The sequence below is a fragment of the Carassius auratus genome, chromosome 34 (genome assembly GCF_003368295.1).
Source record: "Carassius auratus strain Wakin chromosome 34, ASM336829v1, whole genome shotgun sequence".
Classification (NCBI taxonomy): Eukaryota; Metazoa; Chordata; class Actinopteri; order Cypriniformes; family Cyprinidae; genus Carassius; species Carassius auratus.
Window position 1 is genome coordinate 24,205,893 of NC_039276.1, and position 25,048 is coordinate 24,230,940.

Below are 25,048 nucleotides of genomic sequence, written 5' to 3' on the forward strand. Positions count from 1 at the left end.
ATGCTGTTTCTGAAGCAAAACCAAGAAATGTGAATGAATTGTGGAATGTTGTTAAAGAATCATGGAGTGGAATAACAGCTGAGAGGTGCCACAAGTTGGTTGACTCCATGCCACACAGATGTCAAGCAGTTTTAAAAAACTGTGGTCATACAACTAAATATTAGTTTAGTGATTCACAGGATTGCTAAATCCCAGAAAAAAAAAAATGTTTGTACAAAATAGTTTTGAGTTTGTACAGTCAAAGGTAGACACTGCTATTTTTTTGAACACACCCCTTTCAACTAATTGCCCAATTGCACAGCCTTAAGAGCGTGCATATCATGAATGCTGGGTCTTGTTTGTTTTCTGTCAATCTACTGAACCTACTGGTAACTTGTTTGCCACGTAGCAATAAAAAATATACTAAAAACCTTGATTATTCTGGTTAGTCACATTGTACTGCTATTATTTTGAACAATACTGTATGTTAAAAAACACGGTCGCCTTTCGTTAATAATTATAATTACGTTATACTATGATATCGAACAAGTTAGAGAACTGCATTTGAAGCTACTTTATTCAGCTAGATGTAGAACAAATGTAGATTTACATGAGAGCTAGTGCGTCTGCGTTTTACACAAGAAATCATCGTTTCACAAAATATACGGATAGATAAAGTTAGCTGAATGGATGCATACCTGTTTATCAGAATGCAAGCGAGTTCGGCATCTCTCTGTAGTTTCAGCTTGTCACGAAGCTCTCTCTATCTTGGAAATGCAACTCCAATATTTACCCGTGTCTTGTTGCTTCTCTTGTCCCAAAACCATCTCGGGTCATTTATTTCACCTGTGCGTTTGCGCTTCACAGAACGTGCAGGCAAAGCATAATCATGCTCCATAACTAAGTGATTGATTGAGGTTTAAATACGAATATAAACAATAAAAATATAAAATATAATAGTCTCGATAAAGGCTACTACTTTTTCTTCTTCGTCTCGTCTTTGTTTCTGTTCGCCTTTGTATTTGGCGGTTCCCCAGGAAGTTAGAAAAACAAGAGGGGTCAAAGTTTATAAGACGCCATAGACGGGCGACAAAACGGAAATAAAGAAACGTGCCGTGTCTTCTAATTAAACTATCATTTTCTCCGGATTTGAAAGTTCGTGGAAACTGTCGGGATGATGTAAGTACACAACTAAAATATATATATATAACATACATATAGTGATTTCTGCTATTTTTAAAGCAGAAAAATTACATATTGCGCCTTTAAGCAAAACATGGTCAGGTCCCTAATAATTTTTTTTTTTTAAGTCACTAGTAAAACAATATATTCTATTCTATATGATTTTTAGATTGACTTTGGATAAATTCTTGTTAAAACTACAAAGTAATTCAATCAAGAGCAGTGAGTGATTTACTTTAATTTTCATACATTAAAGACACTGACAGCAGAGCTAGTAAATTAGGCGCGGTCACTTTAAGAGACAAATGCATCCATTATAAAGATACACATCCGATTTCTTTCCAACTCTTTACTTTCACTGAAGACATAACCACAGACTTTTTCGAACACACTTTCCAAGACGGGTATTTGGACATATTTAGTATGTATTTGTTGTCGGTACAAAAGCAAGAAGACTTTGAGACGCGTCTCTGCTTGCTCCCTGAACACCAGAACACCGCGCTGCTGAATTGAGCTCTTTCACTTTTCGCTCTTTTTCTTATGTTTATTTAAAATGCGATTTGTATTTGTTCGTTCAGGTGCAGGAGGACGCAAACGTCCTGAAGGAGAGCTCGGTTCAGTGTTGCACGAGTAACCAGCTGCTCTGCTCAGTTCAACTTTCCCGCATCGCGGGGCTGAAGCCAACTTGATGTGTTGAATGCTCGGAGCACGTTATAAAACGTATTCTTAAAATACACATTTCTGTTTTAATAAATGCTCATATTAAAACATAGCATTACACATAAGTAGGTACAAAAATAATCTGTGATACATTTACGACCCCATAAAAATTTGGGTCGCAATGGCATTTCAAAAGGTCGAGTATGCGACCATTTTGGTCGCAGTGTAGTTCCCTGTGTAAACAACTTAACTGTTATGAAAACGTCCTAGAAACTGTGCGAATTTCTGCAAACTCATCTTTGTTCTCTTTTCTGTGTAACTGCTGCTGCGTTTGTTTAGCTGTTGCGCTTGCATTTGCCGCGGCTTTTTAAAATGGCTCGGCTGCTTCTGCATAGATCAACCTACCCTCAAAGATTCGCTCTGATTGGATCTCTTCTCCATTCGTTCCTCCCATATATTTTCGTCTCATTTTTATTCGTTGACTAAAGTGTCAGTTATATTTCGTCACGTTTTTCGTCACCACATCTGACTTTTTATTTAGTTTTTATTTAGTTTTCGTCCGTGAAAAAGGTTAGTTGACGAAAATTTTTCGTCATAGTCTTCGTCAACGAAATTAACACTGGTTCAGTCTCTGTACATGAACACCTAAAAACTTAGCATTTAATCATCAACGCCTAAATCATCATTTAATTTTTATCTTTGCTCTATTTACTTGTACAATTAACACCATTTCAAACAGGGCCCACAGATACACCCTGCAAACCCCAGCTATAGCCCTGAAATCATAATTTGATATAGGACACTGAAGTCCACATCTAGACCAGACTAAGCGTGTGCACTTTCATCTGAACATTCTTCAGATGGCAGATTTCTACTCAAGCTTAAAGGGGTCATATGCGATTTCATTTTTTCCTTTCTCTTTGGAGTGTTACAAGCTCTTTGGTGCATGAAGAAGATCTGTAAAGTTGCAAAAACTTAAGTCTCAAATCCAAAGAGATATTCTTTATAAAAGTTAAGACTCTGCTAAACCCCTCTAAAACGTTTCGTTCAAACACGCCCCCACATGTCTACATCACTACGTGAAAATATTTGTGTAATGCTGCCCAAATGTTCACACAAAGGAGGAAGGCATGGTTTCAGTAACCGCAATTAGTGTTGAAGCAGCTGTGTCTGGGAGATGCTGTGTGCATCTAGGTGAAAGCACTTTATTTGGCCTTTCCGAATGTAGATGCATTTAGGAATCTTTAAGATTACTAACTTTGTGTACTGCAAACACATACGAGCTTCATCAGTGTCGGTCACACCACTCTGTTCTTTCGGGCTTGAACTGATGGTAAAATTAAGGAAATTAATAACTGTCTTTACATTATTTTGAAAGAAGAAGCTGTGTTTATGGAAAGGGGCATTACATTTCTGATGAGTGCTTGCAATTAAGCATTCAAACTTCAAAGCCATTATCTCATATGCTTTTATTTACAATTACTTGTGTGTGTGTGTGTGTGTTGGTAGGAGGGCAGTTTAAAACAATTGAATACAAAAGCACAGACACATTACTAGTTCATCTCACAAGCTCATCTTTCAGTCTTACACTTCCTGAAACCACCTCAAAAAACAAATCTGAATAGTAATGATGTCATCCAAATCTCTTTCTGTAAGGGTTAGATGCCACATCTGCATCAGAGAGACTTCACATTCAACACCTCAATCTGATCAACTGATTATTGAACACTTGAATGTCAGCATCACACTTACTCACCTTTACATTCTGATTCTGAACCAGGCATGCAGGTGGTTACAAGTTAAAAACTGAGATGATACTGAACTGAACCGCCTAACCTGATTTTACCAAGTGAGACATGTTCCTGGGACAACATCGTTGTTGACCCTGGAACAACATTGTGATTAACCAATCATATTTGAAGAACCAGTTTATAGATTTTGTGAAGTTCATGCTTAAAATCAGTGTTTGGTGCTTGTACATCAGTGTCATTCATCTATAATTTCCTCTGATTTTAGGGATTACTCATGGTTAAGGTTAGGTTTAGGTGTAGGGATATGGTTAAGAATATATTTTTGGAGTAAAATGTTGTTCCAGGGTCAACAAAATATGTTGACCTAGGAACACATCGGACTTGGCAAAATCAGGACGTGCGAACTTAACCATTGTTTTCATTAAAGTAACATTTCAACAGCAGAGAAGAGGAAACCAGATTCCAATAGTGCTTGAACGTCTTAAGAGGATTTATGTTGGATTAATTCATACGCACGTCCTTACAAAAATTATTTAATCAAATCTTTCCAATGAGAATGCAGAAATATCAAATAATCAACAACCTCATAAATTTTGGAGTATGTTCCTGCTGAAGAACCAAACCCTCACCTGACTGTGCTTTTGGGGTAGACTGCAATTTAAAAAAAATGGAAAAAGGGCAACAAAATAATAATAATACATCAGAGAGAGATCAAGAGCCACATCCACTCTCTCCTGTAGCATCCCAGGACATCAAGTGATGAGGGTGCATGTGGCAGGCAGAGCGGTTTATGACATGGCAATTCTGGTGGTATTTATTTGTGAAAATATTGTCTTTCACATCAAGCCATGTGTAGTTCATGAATAACGCACAGTCCCAGTCTTCACTCATCCAGGTCCAGTGTGTTGAGCTCCTCCTCAAGTTCGTCTAGATCCTCCCCGGTGAAGAGGTTCTCATCTACTGGCACCGCCTCTGACTCCTCCTCATTAGTTTCTCCATCCTCCAGCGTCTGGTCCTGGCCAAGCTCTCCATTCTCTACAGCTCCGCCTGACGCCTCGCTCAATTTATTGTCTGCAGAGACAAAACCGAGGTCAGTGATGTCAGAAGGAACCAGGAAGTATCAGAACGAGATTTATGGATGACTGTTGCCTGATTGAGAGTTATTACACTCATTTAAGGCAAATAAATGTATTTATAAGTAAATAGTAACAGTTGAATGGTAAATGCTAAAATTGAATTAACAACAAAAAGAGGTTTAACTTTTTAACCTAAATACAACTAGTTAGACGATATGTCATGTTTTGTCATTCTATACCTCACTGCTTGCCTATTCAAATGCAAAACTATATCGACACTGATTAGCAATGCGAGTCCCGAGTCCCACTTTTTTAAAATTATTTGGCCAGTCCCAGCCCGCCCCGCAAATAAAGTAACATTTTTTTTTACCCGCCCTGCAGGTTATGAGGCGGCCTATTATAATTACGCTGACTGCCCAGCTATTTCACTTCAGATCAGCAGGATTAGAGCCTGTAGCCGGTGAAGAAGTCTCCATCCACCAACAGACGTACATCGTCTGCAAATATAAGGTATTTCATTGCACTTTAACAAGTAATCTGAACGGCCTATATATGTGCACTATTTTAAAGAGCCCTCACTGAGTTTAATGCCACAGTTATGTTAGAATTAATTTCATTCTTGTTTCTTTGTCGACGCGTCTGTCTCGTCATGGGACGCACGGTCCGGATCGCTGCATGACTGATGTATAAGTCCAATTCAACTTTACTCAAAATATATGAACTTACCTGTTTTCAACTAGAGGTCAACCAATATTGGATTTTTTGATACCGATAGCAAGGTTAGACCACACTGGCCGATAACGATTAAATAACCGATAGTTTTTAAAATGGATAAAAAAAAAGTACTGAACCATACTATTAGTAGTAGTAGTAGTAATAGTAATAATAATAGTAAATGTTGAAATTACCACACTATATTAGGGCCCTATGAAATCGGTTTATTATGGAATATAATAATATTCCATTTTACTTATTGCCAAATTCTATTATTTAAATTTACTGGATTCATTATTTTCCATTAAAATTTTACTCCATTCCTTTTCAATAGTTAAATTAAAGGGGGGGGGGGGGGGGGTTGAAATGCTATTTCATGCATACTGAGTTTTTTACACTGTTAAAGAGTTGGATTCCCATGCTAAATATGGACAAAGTTTCAAAAATTAAGTTGTACGTTTGAAGAGTATTTCTGTTCCAAAAATACTCCTTCCGGTTTGTCACAAGTTTCGGAAAGTTTTTTTCGAGTATGGCTCTGTGTGACGTTAGATGGAGCGGAATTTCCTTATATGGGTGCTAAGGGCACTCCTGCCGGAAGAGTGCGCGCTCCCATATAGCAGAGCACTGAGAGCACAACCAGTTTGACGCCGGATTTGCACATCGTTTATTTCTTAAGGATAATGCAGTCCCAACGAAAAAGGGTCAAGATCGTGTGTTGGAACCGCATGCGGTGAGTAAAACTGCTTCAAATATCTCTGTGTTGTTAACTTAGCTATTGGCGCGTAAGCACATCAAGTAAACAACATGCGATGTTGTCATCAAACTGCACTTTCCACATGTACAGCTTAAAAAAAAAAAAAAAAAAAAAAAAAGACGACAAAGTGGAACTTAGTCATTTTCCAAAACCGCTAAGCAAATATATACAGTTTCAGTAAATACCATATAGAGATGTCATTGCTGATGCTGCTCTTGTTAAATTTCAGCCTCTGGATCTGATTCTGGATCATAAATATACGCCGAATCTGACTGTTAGCCTTGGTTTGTTTTGGTTGGTTTTTTTCCTCACATAAAGTCACAGCTTCCAAACGCTCTCAATGCAAAAGCCTACTCGCGCTCGTGATTCTTTAGCTCCGCCCACACGTCACGCTTCCAGCCGGTCGTGTTTTTCCGGAAAAAATCAGTACAGACTAACTTTCTCTTATGAATATAATAAAACTAAAGAATTTTTGGAGTTATGAAGGATGCAGTACTACTCTATAGGTACTCAAGATTAACAGGATATTAGGGGTGCTCCGATCACGATTGGCCGATTGTTATGCGCATCTCGTCAGTAAAGCCGGTTTTCTAATCAGCGGTTAATTCCATCAGGTGTATGATTTCACATAGAGCAGCTGTTACTACACAGACCCGGTGTTAATAGAGAAGATGCACAAATCACGTTAATTTTCAGCGTTTATTGGCGCATCTTCTCAGTTAACAAACGGCTCTGTGTGTCTGTGTCATCATCATCAGAATATTTAGTATCATCAGCCTCCTCATCGTCATCGTCAACAAGCTCAGGTCCGAACTCAAACACTTCCCTTCCACTGACCTGGAGGACATGAAAGCATGAGAGAAGTGTCATTTAACACAACAGAAGACAGCATGAAAGAGTCTTGACCAGGACACAGTAAAACAACAGCAACCAGAGGATAAAAGAGCACAAGCTTTACTGCCACCCTCTGGTCAAAGCACAGCATCACCGTCAGAAGTGAATACAGAGGTGAAACTGTATTAAATTGAGAAAAAAGTGATGTAATCACTCAATATCATGTTAATCTTGAGTACCTATAGAGTAGTACTGCATCCTTCATAACTCCAAAAAGTATTTAGTTTTATTATATTCATAAGAGAAAGATAGTCTGTACCGATTTTTCCCGGAAAAACACGAGCGCCTGGAGGCGTGACGTGTGGGCGGAGCTACAGAATCACGAGCGCCAGTTGCGTTGAGAGCGTTTGAAAGCTGTGACAACTGTGAAGGCTGAAACTGAACGAGAGCAGCAGCAGCAAGGACTCGCTCCGAGCGGGGCTCGCACCCGGGTCTCCGATGGGAGGCGGACGCACTAACAAGGAGGCAGAGATATTTTAAGCAGTTTTACTCACCGCCTGTGGTTCCAACACACAATCGTGACCCTTTTTCGTTGGGATTGCATCATCCTTAAGAAATAAACGATACGCAAATCCGTCATCAAACTGGGCTTTGTTTGTAAAACAAGCATTTTAGAAATGCAGGGAACAAACACAAACACTTGCACAACTCCGTTGATGCTCTGTAAAAATAAACTCCATCCACTGGTCCCTTAATGCTGTTTTTTCTTTGGTAATCTGTGCAGGGTTGTCTTGCCCTGGCAACCAAAAACACACTCCTTTTGTGACATTTCGCGACGCTCTCGCTCTGATCAGTGATTGTCTGTGCACAGCCTCTCTCTGCTATACGGGAGCGCGCGCTCTTCCGGCAGACCTGCCCTCAGGACCCATATAAGGAAATTCCGCTCCATCTAACGTCACACAGAGCCATACTCGAAAAAAAACTTTCCAAAACTTGTGACAAACCGGAAGGAGTATTTTTGGAACAGAAATACTCCTTCAAACTTACAACTTAATTTTTGAAACTTTGTCCATGTTTAGCATATGCGAATCCAACTCTTTAACAGTGTAAAAAACTCAGTATGCATTTCACCCCCCCTTTAAAGTTATTAGAGTTGGAGACATTGAACTTAATGGAGCTCATAAAATATATCATAGGCTCTATATATATATATATATATATATATATATATATATATATATATATATATATATATATATATATGTGTATACACACACGTTTCCATAAAGAAGCTAATTGTTCACTTTATAGACGTAGCTGTTGTGATTAGTAATTAATTGGTTATTCTTCATTAGTTGGCCATAGTTCCAAAGTAGTTCTCAATGACGATATTTTTCTTTAGTAATTATCAAATACCTAATAAGGAACTACCTATGTCCTAAATGAGCTATTACTTACTGCTTATTTAATCTTGCTTCTATATTAGTTAATAGTATTAAGTTAAGTGTTAATGTAGTACTACCTATTACTTCCTGCGTAGTTACTTATTAACAACGGACCATTATTTTAAAGCGTTACCGAATATCGTTTATCCCAGTCCTACACAGGACGCATGATATGACAGTTGCACCCGACTATATATGAACTAGCGGTTTTAAATACAGTATTTTTATATTTAATGTTAAGTTTGTAAGTATATTTTTTCGATTATTGGTGATTCCATAGGCTCTCTCTCGCGTACCTACGTGATTTAAAACACCAAATAGTTATGCTATGACAAGAACAAAGAGCCTCTCTCTTGCTCCATCCATGCACGATAATATTGTGTATCATCGATCTGATCTGAAAAATGATTATATCGCCCTAAACTACAACATATGGATTTTTTGTTTTGTTTTTAATGCCTCGCCCCGCAAATATAGTGACAACTTTACCTGCCCCAACCTGACCCGCGGGTTGCGAGACGACCCGTGCATCACTAACACTGATCTCTCAAATCAGCATAGGAAATAAAACATCACATGAGAGAAGATATTCAGAAGCATCTCACCATCCGTGTCATTTGTTGTAGGAGCTTTGGCAGTGAACCTGTCAGCCGCTGCCACCGTTATACCTGCATAATCCACCTCTTTAGGGATAAATCTAGCAATGTCAATGTCCTGAACCTCCTCTGCGTTCTCCATCTGGAAAGAGAATCATGTTAACAATTGCTAAACGACTTGCAATGCAACACGATACTAAAAATATTAAACCATATTAAACATCACAAGATAACTTATGGCGTGGTGTTGCATTCTGTTAAAAAAAAAAATTTCTCTCACCTCGTTAGAAACCTCAGTGTCATCATCATCAGAATATTTAGTATCATCAGCCTCCTCATCGTCATCGTCAACAAGCTCAGGTCTGAACTCAAACACTTCCCTTCCACTGACCTGGAGGACATGAAAGCATGAGAGAAGTGTCATTTAACACAACAGAAGACAGCATGAAAGAGTCTTGACCAGGACACAGTAAAACAACAGCAACCAGAGGATAAAAGAGCACAAGCTTTACTGCCACCCTCTGGTCAAAGCACAGCATCACCGTCAGAAGTGAATACAGAGGTGAAACTGGATGAATATCAATGTCATGATTTTCAATCACCCCAATTGCTCTGTCAGCTTTGAAGACGGCTTTCTTTCTGTCCATGTCCTGCTCTAGACAATTTCTCTCGCCTTTTTTCCTTTTCTTCAAGGCCAATAATTTTTCCAGAGTACTTGGAGTAATTTTCTATCAAATCCTTCAGTGAGATTGTCGGACACAGAGGATTCAGTGATGTAGTGTTTAATGTAAATCTTGACACATAGATGACACAGAGAATAACACAACTTTCCTTCAGGTGAATGGTGATACAGGTGGCGACTCAGACGAAGACGATGGGAACAGGAATACAGATGAGGATGAAGAGGGTTCAGTAGATCAGGTAGGTTACACGAATGGCGTTCAGGTAAGTGAGGAGATCAGTGCTAGACCAGACACTGGGTGATGGTGACTGATGGCTTTATATGTGGCACTGGTGATGATGCACAGGTGTTCAGAATTCAGGTGATTGGGGACGAGTGGGTGTGGCGTAAGTGTCCGATTCCGGGAGTGTAGAAGGTGTGGCTGTGACAGAGATGTTGTAATTCTTCTCCTCCTTTTTTAGGACAAAGCCCACAGGAATCAAATCTGTCAGTATTTGCTGGTTACAGTAGCATTAAGAAAATACTTATTTGCTGATTTAATTTTAAGATGAATGAAAAATAGCCAAATTAAATGAATTATGAATTATATATATATGTTTGTGTGTGTGTTTATAAATGAACTGTAATTGAATATGATAATGGTAATAGAGCAGCATATAGTAAGTGTAAGAGACCTCAAGCCGCTCTAATTGACTTACTGCTTGTAAGTGTTGTTTACATTTAAATGAGCCTCAACATTCTATGTCAGTCACAGCAGCTTTAGTTGATATTTAAAATTGAGTTTATTTTTGAAATCAACACAACTGTCCCTGAAGTCTTGAAGCCTGATCACACGCTACAAGCCTTCAACGCTACAGTTTGGTGAGTTTCATCAATTTGTCAAGTCTGTAAAGTGTTTCTCTAGGCATCTTCATGGAGCAGCGTCGCCCCAGAAGAAGCAGGGCTCTTCCCACACACCTGAAGGGATTCTCGGTGGAGGGCGTCTCCTCCATTCAAGAGGCCTGTGAGCTTTCACAACAGACAGCTGTTATCAGGTTAGATCACACATACAGCTGCATCTCTGCCAAAGCTCACAGACCCAACAGGTTAGAAGAGCGCTATCTGAAGAACGCTGCTGTCCTTCCTGACATCCGTCCAGCAGCCTCAGTCTCTTCAGTGGACGTTTCTCAGCAGGAAGAGCCCATCTCCATCCACGGCTGCAGCGTACAGAGCTACCAGGACATTTACCGCTCTGTGGAGCCCATGATGGAGACACGCTGTGGTCGACGGCGCCGCTACAGCCTTGACCTGGGGCTGAAGATCAAGCAGCGTCTGTGGGAGACACTCAACTGCCCTTCACTGCTGGAGACAGAGCAGCCAGATGGACGTGTCCTCGTCACTGAGAGCTTCACCACCAGCAGACGCTTCGCTCCACGAATCCACGTGGACATCAGTGAAGAGCCTCTGCCCGAGGAACCCCGAAGAAAGAAGCCCAGACACTGAGTCATCACAGCGTCACATGGAGCGTCACACAGCCGGACCGGCGTATGTAAATACTGTACATAGTCATAGAGTAAGTTTTAAACACATCTCTGCGTGTTTGTTCAGATGTTTTGGTGACTGTCATTGAGTTGATTTGTGGTCCTCTGTTGTTCTAATAGGCTTTTAGTGCTTTGCTATGTGGTTGTCTGGATGTTTTAGGTGATTTGTGTTTCCCAAGGTTTTCTGAACGGTTGTTTGTGTTGCGTTGTTGTTGCTGGACTCCTCGGTTTGGTTTTTCATGCGTCGCTAATGAGGTTGTTAGGATGTTTTGAGTGGCTGGTTGACATGCGGTTGTCTTAAACGGTTGAGTAGGGTAGGTTAGGGTCCCTCACATGGTTTGCAGCTTGACGTGCTGTGAGGGCTTGTGTGCATCAGTGATGCTGAGAGCTACACCACTGGTACTTCACAACTACTGGAAGGGTCACCCATAGTGGACAGGTCTCAGCTGAGATGCCAGACGAAGACAAACCACCGGATTCTGGACAGCAGCAGATTGACCTGATGTTCCTGGCAGAAGATCACAGAACAACATCAGAATTACCTGCACGAATCTTCATGCAACACAAAAGAAAATTGTTACATTACACATGGTAACATAAATAATAAATTAGAGCAGTTAAACTAAATGTGTTATAGAATTAAATCTATATATATATATATATATATATATATATATATATATTAGGGGTGTAACGGTTCACAAAATTCACGGTTCGGTTCGATACGATACACTGATGTCACGGTTCGGTTCGGTTCGGTTCGATACGTTTTAGATACAGCAAAATGTAAAAACATCTCAACTTTTCAGAATGCCGCAAGCGCACCGCGGGTCATGTGACAAGAACTAACCAATCAGCTTCATCCTTTCCCGTAACAACGTTGAGAGCTCAGCCAAGATGAAGGAACAGCTGATCATAGTTGTATATGGATTGCGATTTTGAAATAAATTTAGTAGCAGAGCTACTGCAAGCGATTTTTAGAGCTGCAAATCCATTTATCCTTCGCTGAAATTTCCGCGTCTCATGGAGAGCGCACGTCATTGTTGCTTAGCAAAGACAGACGCCTCATGAGCGCTTCTGCCCGAGCGCTTTGGAAAGGAGGAGAAAGACGCGCTTAGCGTTTTCCATGCGTTTTTAGGCACGATATGTGAACGGCCCCTAAGGCGCTCGCTCACTCAGCACGCGCTGAAGGCTCGTTGCAAAATGTCGAATGCCTTTAACAGACCAGAAATATAAGATCCTAAAATAACCAACAGGTCTGGTGTTTGGGTTGGATTCCCTGTAAGCTATAGTTTCTAAATGCTGCAGGGATAGTTTGCTGCGTGCATGTTTCTCCTTTTTTTCGTCTTTTCCCAGATAGTACTGACGCATATATCCCAGATATTCCCGCTGGGTGTTTTTTTTTTTTTTTTTTTTTTTTTTTTATTCCCGCTGGTGTACCCTGTCATGTTGCAGATGCGACATACCGTTGTTTTTTTATCCACCACTCTCTTGCCATCACCATTATAGCTTAAAGGGAATCCAAAGTGCACCCAAACACCAGACCTGTTGGTTATTGGAGGATCTTCTCATTTCTAGTCTGTTAAATGCATTGGTTATTTTGCAACGAGCCTTCAGCGCGTACTGAGTGAGCGAGCGCCTGCTGAGTAGCCTAACATAAACATATAAGATGGTGTTTTTTTCTTCTTCGGGAGTGTCAGGGGCGTTGCCTGTTACGTTGTTTGGGTTATTGGGCTACCTTGTTGAACGCATATCATTATATTTCTCTTTCTCTCTTTTTTTTTTTTTTCAAATATAATTTATTACTCCAACGAACCGTTCGGTATACATAATGCGTACCGCGTACCGAACCGAAAGCGTCGTACCGAACGGTTCAATACGAATACGCGTATCGTTACACCCCTAATATATATATATATATATATATATATATATATATATATATATATATATATATATATATATATATATATATATATATATGTAAATCACAACATGAAAAGATCTAAACAACATCAGAAGGTCAAAACTAACCCTGTGTTTTGGGTTTCCAGAGAATGGAGTGAAAAAATAATCAAAAAATATAAATTTCACTCAAGTTGTCTTTTTTCCTGAGTTTCATTTCTAAAGTCTGATTATTTTTTATCTTTGATTAATAATTTTTATGCATCAAGACCAAAGGCAAGATATTATTGTGTTTGCCCTTAAAGGGATCGTTCACCCAACACAAAAGGAGATGTCTTTAAAAATGTGTGTGTTGGGAGGGTGGGTGTTTCCTCCATAGTGGACTAATTTGTGGTTTAATTTGTTTTTGACCACTGACTGTCACTGTAATGAAAAAATAACTCAAATATCTTCTTTGTGTTGTGCAGAAGAAAGTGTGTCATACAGGTTTGGAATGACATGGCGGTGCGTAAATGATGCTAGAGTTGTAATTTTGAAGTATCCCCTTCTGTGAGCTTGATTTTCTGAAGGCCAGTTTTACAAGTGATCTGCTTTCAACTCAAAAACTGGCACACTCAGTTTTAAACACAATATCAACCTGCACCATTTTCAGGGTAAAGACCTACCAGTTATGAATATACACTGTCAAATGAAACATTTTACAATAAGGTCCTATTAGTTAACATTGGTGAATGCATTGACTAACCATAAGCAACACATTTGTTGCAGTATGTATTATTTATGTTGATGTAAGTTAATAATTAAAGTTTATGATAGCTCAGATCCATTAAAATATATTCACTTATACAGCTCTTGAATGAAACCTTGAAATTAAATATTTATCATCAGAATTTAGAGAATTACATACCTGTTGTCAACTTACCTAATGTAACCTTACTGATGTTACGGACTAACACCCGTGAGCAGCCATCTATGAGAGACAGAGAAAGACACTTTTAGACATGACTAGACTGTTTATATAGCCTTTAAAGGTTTGAGGTCAATAGGATTTTTTTATGTTTCTGACCGAGGTCTCTTATGCTTACGAAGAGATTTATTTGATCAAAAATAAAATTTTCAGCAGCCATTGCTCCAGTACTGTTGTGCTGTTATCTATTACTGACCTCAAACTTTTAAATAGTACTATTTATGGACTTAGATTAAAATTGACCATTAATTGATTGAATTAATGAACACACATGCTGATATTCCAATCATTATGGGAACATTCCATAGGCTTATTTATTTTTTAACTGTACAAACTGTCCCCTTGCCCATGCATTTTTAGATTTTCAAAACACTTCATTTACTAGTATTACTATGCTGGTAGGGATATTTGGTCCCCATAACGTTTGAATACCAGTGTACACGCACACACACGTTTACAAAAAATGAAATTTACTATACATCCTGTAGGCCGGTCATCATGAGATAAATCTTAATCCATTAAAAAGAAAGAAAGTCTGACATTAACATGACAATAAACATCTGACTCTGATTATGGTGCTCAACCCTGCTCCTGGTGATCTACTGTCCTGCAAAGTTCAGCTCCAATCCTAATCCAGAGTTGGGAACGAAGACATTTAACAGCACATTATTACAAGAGATTTGTCTTATTACTGGGACAACTTACCATTGAGAAAGCATAATGGCTAAACTTGAATCAAGTGAGGCCCCTTTCCCAGATGGCCTGTGGTCTCACTACCTCCATATATATGATACCGCCAAAGGCTGCTAGAAGCGAGACAACTGGGGCAAAGCTGTATCCCTTCTAACTTTAAGCTTCAGCCGTTATTTCTTTGGCTAAAGGTTGCAGGCTTGCCTTCCAGTGGCTTTGTTCCAGCATGTAACTCTGTTCATACTTGCATTTGCTTAATTTATAAAAGATTTTGGAAACATTATTCATTGTTGGTGTTATTATCGGTTACATAGTTGCTGGATAGACAAATTTAAAGTAGCTCATAGAGACCAACAGACACACTTATGAATTTTATTTCATAAACTACCTGAACCTGAATGCGTGTAATTATATTGGACCCACACATTGTCTTAAAGTGAACGTGCCTAATTTACTAGCTGCTGTCGGTATCCTAGCTGTTAATCCAAGCAACAACAACAACAACAAAAAAAAGGAAAATTCACACTGCTCTTGACTGAATAACTTCTGTAGTTATAACAATAATTAATATTTACATGTATACATATATTTTACATTTGTTCAGTCTCTGTACATGAACACCTACAAACTTATCATTTAATCATCAACACCTAAATCATTTAATTTTTATCTTTGCTCTATTTACTTGTACAATTAACACCATTTCAAACAGGGCCCACAGATACACCCTGCAAACCCCAGCTATAGCCCTGAAATCATAATCTGATATAGGACACTGAAGTCCACATCTAGACCAGACTAAGCGTGTGCACTTTCATCTGAACATTCTTCAGATGGCAGATTTCTACTCAAGCTTAAAGGGGTCATATGCGATTTCATTTTTTCCTTTCTCTTTGGAGTGTTACAAGCTCTTTGGTGCATGAAGAAGATCTGTAAAGTTGCAAAAACTTAAGTCTCAAATCCAAAGAGATATTCTTTATAAAAGTTAAGACTCTGCCAAACCCTTCTAAAACGTTTCGTTCAAACACGCCCCCACATGTCTACATCACTACGTGAAACTATTTGTGTAATGCTGCCCAAATGTTCACACAAAGAAGGAAGGCATGGTTTCAGTAACCGCAATTAGTGTTGAAGCAGCTGTGTCTGGGAGATGCTGTGTGCATCTAGGTGAAAGCACTTTATTTGGCCTTTCCGAATGTAGATGCATTTAGGAATCTTTAAGATTACTAACTTTGTGTACTGCAAACACATACGAGCTTCATCAGTGTCGGTCACACCACTCTGTTCTTTCGGGCTTGAACCGATGGTAAAATTAAGGAAATGAATAACTGTCTTTACATTATTTTGAAAGAAGAAGCTGTGTTTATGGAAGGGGGCGTTACATTTCTGATGAGTGCTTGCGGTGTTCAGCCAATCACAATGCACTGGGTCAGTTGGCCAATCAGAGCATACTGAGCTTGTCGAAGGGAGGGACTTTGTAGAAAGACTGTTTGAGAGAGGCGGGGCATAGAGGACCTACAATAATGTACAGTATTTGCAAAATAGTGTTTTTTGAACATTAAAGCATATCAACATTGTTACACCAAATACACAAAATAATCCAAAAAAAAAAAAACAAAACAAAAAAAACATATGACCCCTTTAAATAATCCTACACTAAATTTAGAGTTACAATTAAGCATTCAAACTTCAAAGCCATTATCTGATATGCTTTTATTTACAATTACTTGTGTGTGTGTGTGTGTGTTGGTAGGAGGGCAGTTTAAAACAATTGAATACAAAAGCACAGACACATTACTAGTTCATCTCACAAGCTCATCTTTCAGTCTTACACTTCCTGAAACCACCTCAAAAACCAAATCTGAATAGTAATGATGTCATCCAAATCTCTTTCTGTAAGGGTTAGATGCCACATCTGCATCAGAGAGACTTCACATTCAACACCTCAATCTGATCAACTGATTATTGAACACTTGAATGTCAGCATCACACTTATTCACCTTTACATTCTGATCCTGAACCAGGCATGCAGGTGGTTACAAGTTAAAAACAGATGATACTGAACTGAACCTTTGATTTCATTAAAGTAACATTTCAACAGCAGAGAAGAGGAAACCAGATTCCAATAGTGCTTGAACGTCTTAAGAGGATTTATGTTGGATTAATTCATACGCACGTCCTTACAAAAATTATTTAATCAAATATTTCAAATGAGAATGCAGAAATATCAAATCATCAACAACCTCATAAATTTTGGAGTATGTTCCTGCTGAAGAACCAAACCCTCACCTGACTGTGCTTTTGGGGTAGACTGCAATTTAAAAAAATGGAAAAAGGGCAAAAAAAAAAATAATAATACATCAGAGAGAGATCAAGAGCCACGTCCACTCTCTCCTGTAGCATCCCAGGACATCAAGTGATGAGGGTGCATGTTGCAGGCAGAGCGGTTTCTGACATGGCAATTCTGGTGGTAGTTATTTGTGAAAATATTGTCTTTCACATCAAGCCATGTGTAGTTCATGAATAATGCACAGTCCCAGTCTTCACTCATCCAGGTCCAGTGTGTTGAGCTCCTCCTCAAGTTCATCTAGATCCTCCCCGGTGAAGAGGTTCTCATCTACTGGCACCGCCTCTGACTCCTCCTCATTAGTTTCTCCATCCTCCAGCGTCTGGTCCTGGCCAAGCTCTCCATTCTCTACAGCTCCGCCTGACGCCTCGCTCAATTTATTGTCTGCAGAGACAAAACCGAGGTCAGTGATGTCAGAAGGAACCAGGAAGTATCAGAACGACATTTATGGATAACTGTTGCCTGATTGAGAGTTATTACACTCATTTAAGACAAAGAGGTGATGAATGTTTAAGCACTTTAAAGCAGACTACTATAAAGGATTGGTTCTGAAATTGTGATCTGAAACTTAATTGGGAGACTAAAAAAAAGAAAATTTAAATTCTAAATAAATAGTAACAGTTGAATGGTAAATGCTAATATTGAATTAACAACAAAAAGATGTTTAACTTTTGAACCTAAATACAACTAGTTAGACGATATGTCATGTTTTGTCATTCTATACCTCACTGCTTGCCCATTCAAATGCAAAACTATATCGACACTGATTAGTGATGCGCAGGTCTGTTTTTTTTTTCCAACACGCAAGTCCCGCTTTTTTGAAATTATTTGGCCAGCCCAAGCTCGCAAATAAAGTAACATTTTTTTTTTACCAGCCAAGCAGGTTATGAGGCGGCCTATTATAATTTCCACTATCAAACTGCCCAGCTATTTTACTTCAGATCAGCAGGATTAGAGCCTGTAGCTGGTGAAGAAATCTCCATCCACCAACAGACGTACATCGTCTGCAAATATAAGGTATTTCATTGCACTTTAACAAGTAATCTGAACGGCCTATATATGTGCACTATTTTGAAAAAGCACTCACTGAGTTTAATGCCACAGTTATGTTAGAATTAATTTCATTCTTGTTTCTTTAGCCCTATTCGGACGGGACTAGTTTTACAGGGGGTCGTTAGAGAAATCTATGTTTCGCAGACGTACTTGGTGATTTTAATCCAGTCCGAATCTGCCACGTCTGTGTTTTTCTCACACAACCTCTGTGATAATTCCAGAGCAAATTACCTAGTGTTTTTCAGCAAACTCGGTGATCCTCTGAGAAAACTAATCCTGTCCGAATGCGAATGTCTGTGATTGCCGGTGATATTTTATTTCACAACGCGTTTCCTTGTGTGTTTTGGCCAACGTGAATTACCGTAGATGCTCTTACCGCGCGGATGTTTGATATATTTGCTTAGCGGCAAACAAATAATAAAATAATAAATTCAAGAGCAAGATCACGTAAACTGTTAATACCGGCTATTGTAATATCAGCATCAGGTAAGATTACTCACATTAATTTATGTACTCAGTTACATAATGTTTTAATTACATTTAATAAAAAAAAAAGAAAAAAAAGGAAAACAAGTTAAACTAAAGGAACCACACATTAACATGGTTTGTTATACTAGCCATTTAGTATTTATTGTGTAATAATACTAAGGCAATCATTCTAAATGAATGCAATGCACGCATACAGAGCGTGTGATCTCTGTGACGCCCAGATCCACAAATCAGACCCTCCCACCTCTGTAATAAACACGGAGATGTTAGTCCCGTCCGAATTGGTACATGAAAATCACAGACGTCAGGTGGTAAGAATCGAAACTCAAACGTAGTTTAGAAAACTAGTCCCGTCCGAATAGTGCTTTTGTAGACGCGTCTGTCTCGTCATGGGACGCACGGTCCGGATCGCTTTATGACTGATCCAATTCAACTTTACTCAAAATATATGAACTTACATGTTTTCAACTAAAGGTCAAACAATATTGGATTTTGCGATACCGATAGCAAGGTTAGACCACACTGGCTAAATTGCTCTGTTCAGCGTGCAGCATCATGTGTCTGAACAGACAGCACGTACTGTCAGTGATTACAGCCACTAGAGGACGCTCTCACCCTGTATAATCAAAACAGAGCTTTCTCAGCCGCTCCAGTAGCGGACTCAACCCGGGATATTATCAGCCGTTCCAACAAAGGATGAAATGCGTAAAACTGTCAGCATGGATTTTTTCCGATAACCGGTTGTTCCGGCAATCAACTATCGGTGCTGATTTAATCAGTAAAACCGATAAATCGGTCGACCTCTATTTTCAACACTTTATATTTAAGAACATTTAGGCTGATAATTTCCATGTGCAAATGCAGCATATCTGTCACAGGACGCGCAATATGACAGTTGCGCCCGACAATATATGAACTAACGGTTTTAAATACAGTATTTTTATATTTAATGTTAAGTAAGTTTGTAAGTATATTTTTTCGATTATTGGTGATTCCATAGGCTCTCTCTCGCGCACCTACGTGATTTAAAACATCAAATAGTTATGCTATGACAAGAACAAAGAGTCTCTCTCTTGCTCCATCCATGCACGATAATATCGTGTATCATTGATCTGTTCTGAAAAATGATCATATCACCCAACACTACAACATATGGATTTTTTATTTTGTTTTTAATGCCTCGCCCCGCAAATATAGTGACAATTTTACCTGCCCCAACCTGACCCGCGGGTTACGAGACGACCCTTGCATCACTAACACTGATCTCTCAAATCAGCATAGGAAATAAAACATCACATGAGAGAAGATATTCAGAAGCATCTCACCATCCGTGTCATTTGTTGTAGGAGCTTTGGCAGTGAACCTGTCAGCCGCTGCCACCGTTATACCTGCATAATCCACCTCTTTAGGGATAAATCTAGCAATGTCAATGTCCTGAACCTCCTCTGCGTTCTCCATCTGGAAAGAGAATCATGTTAACAATTGCTAAACGACTTGCAATGCAACACAATATTAAAAATATTAAACATCACAAGATAACTTATATGGGGTGGGGTTGCATTCTGTTAAAAAATATTTTTTTCTCTCACCTCGTTAGAAACCTCAGTGTCATCATCATCAGAATATTTAGTATCATCAGCCTCCTCATCGTCATCGTCAACAAGCTCAGGTCTGAACTCAAACACTTCCCTTCCACTGACCTGGAGGACATGAAAGCATGAGAGAAGTGTCATTTAACACAACAGAAGACAGCATGAAAGAGTCTTGACCAGGACACAGTAAAACAACAGCAACCAGAGGATAAAAGAGCACAAGCTTTACTGCCACCCTCTGGTCAAACCACAACATCACCATCAAAATAATTTTTTATGTTTAAGTCTGCAGTTTAATTGTTTAGGCAAGCAGGAATATCAGTGTCATGATTTTCACTCACCCCAAATGCTCTTCCAGCTTTGAAGTCAGCTTTCTTTCTCTCCATGTCCTCCTCAGCTTTAGCCAGTTTCTCTTGCTTTTTCCTTTTCTTCCAGGCCAAGAATGTTTCCAGAGTAATTCGGGTCACATTTGCTCCCAGAGCACACCGCTACAATAATGAACAGATAATCATTTCAACAATTCTGACTGATGAATGATGACAGTGTTACTTCACAATAATGTTCTGCAACACCCTTCTCACCTCAGTCTCGATCAAATCCTCCAGCGAGATTTCCTCCTCACTCTTCTCCTCTTTCTTTTTGTCTTTCTTCAGAACGAAGCCCACAGGAAGAGCGTGACGGTACATACAGTTGTCTCCTCCACCAGGACAAACCCAGAACCAGCCGTATTTGTTGTTTTCAATAGCATCAAGGAAATACCTGCACACCTGAAAATAAAGATTATTTATTAACTTCTATGATTACAAATACAAAAAGTTAATTTGACTGTAAACTGCCAGAACGTACAATTTGGGTCTTTGCTTTCTTCTTTTCATCCTCTCCATGTTTCTTGTTCACCACCTCCTCAAGTTTCTTTTCATCCCAATTGTCCATGGTGTCTGCAATAACCAAAAATCAAATATATTCAAATAATTAAATAAAGGAAACCAAAACATTTAAATCTTTGACATTAAGTCCAACAAACAAAAACAAAAGCAATAGTTTCAATAATGTTAATTCCAAAATCCAAAGGAAACCTTATGATACATTTTCATGCTAAACACGTATAACTCACCTTTCTCCAGATCTTCATCTCTGCCATCCACATACAAGCTTCTTTTCTCACATTTCCTCTCTAATGTGAGGTCATGAGAGAACTTACACTTATCACCTTTGGTACACTGGCCTTGCTTAAAGAAAGCACACAGCACAGACTTGGGATCAACACCTGAAATGAAACAGAATAGAAAAATCATGAAGATGATCAAAGAATAGAACAGAAAAGCTAAATCTTCTGATGGGCATTGATCAGTTCAAAGCAGAACAGTCTTACTCATCACAAAGCCACATTCAGTTGCACTTGGGTGCGTTTCCCATACAACAATCCCTGCTTAACAAGCGGTGGTTTAACAATATAGATCTGGAGGTGATGGAGCAATAACTTCTAATTAAAATGGTTTGAGATCAAATTAAATGTCTGATTATTGCTGTATCATTACTTCTGACACAGAAGAGCATACGCAGTTTGCGTTCAGCAAGTGTTTTCCAAAATGGCACCACGGTGATGATAAAGTCGTTATTGTTGTTTTCTTTGCAAACAAACAGTATTCTCGTCGCTTCATATTGTTACGGTTTATCCACTGATGGCAGATGGACTATTCTGACGATGCTTTTCACACTTTTCTGGACCTTGACAGTGTTATTTACTTGGCAGTCTATGGGACAGTCACAAGCCTTTTGGTTTTCAACAAAATTGTGTTCCGAAGACGATCAAAGTTCATCTTGGGGTGGAGTATCCCTTTAAGGTGCAAGATTCAGAGAAATGTTTCAACTAAAGTTGTCCATCATTTGATGGACCAGTTACCTTTGCTGACTTTCTGAGCTCCCACCACTGGCTTAAAGAGCTCGTTCAACTCATTCAACTCCTTCTTCTTGTCATCCTTCTTTTTGTTCTTTTCAGCTTCAGCAGCAGCAAGCTGCAAATAGAACAAAACACATGCTGACTTTTGGAGCACTAGTTTGGGAATTCAAACTTCAGATAAAAATATAATAATCCTTACCTGTCGTGGATTCTGCTGTCCATACTTGACCTGCTGTGTGACAGCTTTGATAAACTTCTGTTGTTTGGCTCCCTTTTTATTTTTCAGTCCAAATGTTTTATCCTGCCAGAAACAATTCAAATTCAAGGTAAACAGATAAATCAGGTTCCATAATCAGAACAGCAAGTGATGCTTACAAAAGGCTAAAATTAAAAGCCATATTGTTTCAAGCAAGCCGATTGTTCTATATCTACATGATGAGTATACATACACAGCACAAATGTTCACATACACTCGAATGTGTGTCTAATAACACATAACGTAGATTAAAAATAAATATAATAATTGCCAGATGACTAAGGCTGTGGCTACTGAGCATTCAAACTGTTAACCATCTTAGCACATTCAAATCAAACGTTCAAACGACCCCTACGATAGCTAAAATTAATGTCTAGATGTACAGCTTACTACGTTTTAAGACACAACCTGAATGTGGCAGACTAGCACTAGACTTTGGCTCATTTCACACCATCATTTTTCAACTTTATTCACCCCTACATTAACAATAACAGTCTGACAGTTTAGTATAACCATATTAAGTTAGTATATGACTGCTTATTCATGTTAATCCATTCATTTTAGGCTTTATATGTTATTAGGAGCTTCTAAAATGCGCAAGTGAGTGAATGAGAGCACAAGGCCCAGTGTTCAACGTGCTGCATGAGCGCTAAAACGCCGCAAATCTCACCTCAATGATCTTCTCTTTTTTCTTCTCTTGGGTTTTCTTATTGCCTGTAGCTTGAACTGGCTTTTTCGGAGGCATATCGCTTAAGGCAAATTATGAAACTTAAGAAAACCTGACGCCGTGTGTAAAACGCCGAATGTTCACAGGTCAGTGCTAACCGCACTAGCAGCCGCGATGCATTCTGGAAGATCCGGGCGCGCATGATGTGAGCGCACGTGGTACAACAACGCCATCTAGCGCACTGCTGATGAAATGATTTCTATGAACTGTGGACCTTTACTATTAGTCAACTTGGCCTCAGGTGCTTTAGAAGAATAAATAGCTGAGCCTGATAGTCTAAAAAAATAATTCAGATATTCAAACAGACTTTAGTATTTGAGCCTTGAGGAAAGGTGCTTGAAGAGAAAAGTCTTATATAAAACACTTTTCTATTGAATCTTATGTCTGTCTGACCACTGAGCTTTTTTAGCTTCCTGTTTTAGATTTGTTAATTATGTTAATGATTTATATATATATATATAAAAAAAACTTTTTTTTTTTTGCAGTCCACAGTTCAACACAGTTTAATCAAAACAGAAGTATTTTGCTGAGCAGCTACAGTATAGACTGTCGCACCTTTTGCGTTACATTATTATTCTGCCGATTCAGCAGATGATATAGTCTGTTGCCACACTCCTCTCTATGAAAAACCAAAAGGGAGAGGTGAGATGAGATGAACACACACTTGAGTAACAATGGAAATCACAGCTAAAAAAATCTGCTCAACCTTTGTATTAAGTGGTGGTAAAAAAAATGTGTTGTTCTGTTGTTAATATTTTGGTACATAATTTTAATTTTTACACAGACAGCATCCTACTGTATTCCCCATTGTTAATTTTGAAGTGTTGTTTTTTTTTTTTCATTTTAATTTAAATTTTTCTCATCAAAATGTTCACCTGTCCTTTCTAAATAACTTATGTTACTATTTTACTCTTTTATAATCTCTTTACCTAACAAAAGCCAGATTATTATAATTTATTTATTTGTTTATTTATTTGTTAAGGTGGCATAATTGTTTTGGGGAAAATAACAACACAAGCAGGTAGCAATGGACTTATAGAAATATAGAAAAGTAATGTCTAAACTAATATCTTTATAAAATTACAGAAATTGGTATGAAAATATAACATTTTCAAAAGATAGTTTTTAATAATAATAATAATAATAATAAAAATGATAATAAAAAACATTTAATAAACAGAGGGTGGCAGCTCTGGAAGTCTTGTATATTATTTTATATAAATATTTCTAATTACCTTAATAGAAATAGAACTGAAATATTTAAAGAAATATGTTTTGAATAGAGTGTAGATACAAAATAGAATTAATGTCCACTAGGGGGCGGTCAGCCTATTTTATAAGTAAGGAACTCACCATTTTAGAACCAAACTACGGTATTAACATATTTCTTGGCAATAGACAAATTCATTTTTCAAACCAACAGATGTTTCTCTGTACACTCCAGTTATTTTAATAATTTCATTATATTTCCTAGATTGATGTCTGACAACTAAGGCAAATCGCAAATTCAGTATCTCAGAAAATTAGAATATAAACTAAGACCAATACAAAGAAAGGATTTTTAGAAATCTTGGCCAACTAAAAAGTATAAAAATGAAAAGTATGAACATGTACAGCACTCAGTACTTAGTTGGGGCTCCTTTTGCCTGAATTACTGCAGTAATGCAGCGTGGCATGGAGTCGATCAGTCTGTGGCACTGCTCAGGTGTTATGAGAGCCCAGGTTACTCTGATAGTGGCCTTCAGCTCTTCTGTATTCTTGGGTCTGGCATATCACATCTTCTTCTTCACAATACCCCATAGATTTTCTGTGGGGTTAAGGTCAGGCGAGTTTGCTGGCCAATTAAGAACAGGGATACCATGGTCTTAAACCGGGACAAAGGGCAAAAAAATTTTGCAAAAAAAAAAAACAACAAAAACATACTCCAAT

General features: G+C 38.5%; 2 protein-coding genes across 2 annotated transcripts; both read right to left on the reverse strand.

The window, feature by feature from the left end:
• Window positions 1-4,180: 4,180 nt before the first annotated feature.
• LOC113053592 (zinc finger CCCH domain-containing protein 15-like) lies at window positions 4,181-9,653 on the reverse strand. Its single transcript, XM_026218725.1, has 4 exons — window positions 9,594-9,653; window positions 9,272-9,382; window positions 9,001-9,133; window positions 4,181-4,643 (listed from the first exon to the last, which is right to left on the reverse strand). The coding sequence occupies exons 1-4, from the start codon at window positions 9,636-9,638 to the stop codon at window positions 4,456-4,458; spliced, it is 477 nt and encodes a 158-aa protein (XP_026074510.1). The 5' UTR covers window positions 9,639-9,653; the 3' UTR covers window positions 4,181-4,455.
• Window positions 9,654-16,451: 6,798 nt separating this feature from the next.
• On the reverse strand, window positions 16,452-23,262 carry LOC113053591 (zinc finger CCCH domain-containing protein 15-like). The gene is made up of 10 exons (XM_026218724.1): window positions 23,063-23,262; window positions 22,336-22,437; window positions 22,140-22,251; window positions 21,351-21,503; window positions 21,083-21,174; window positions 20,818-21,003; window positions 20,578-20,724; window positions 20,234-20,344; window positions 19,970-20,102; window positions 16,452-17,486 (listed from the first exon to the last, which is right to left on the reverse strand). The coding sequence occupies exons 1-10, from the start codon at window positions 23,135-23,137 to the stop codon at window positions 17,299-17,301; spliced, it is 1,299 nt and encodes a 432-aa protein (XP_026074509.1). The 5' UTR covers window positions 23,138-23,262; the 3' UTR covers window positions 16,452-17,298.
• Between the last annotated feature and the right edge of the window lie 1,786 nt (window positions 23,263-25,048).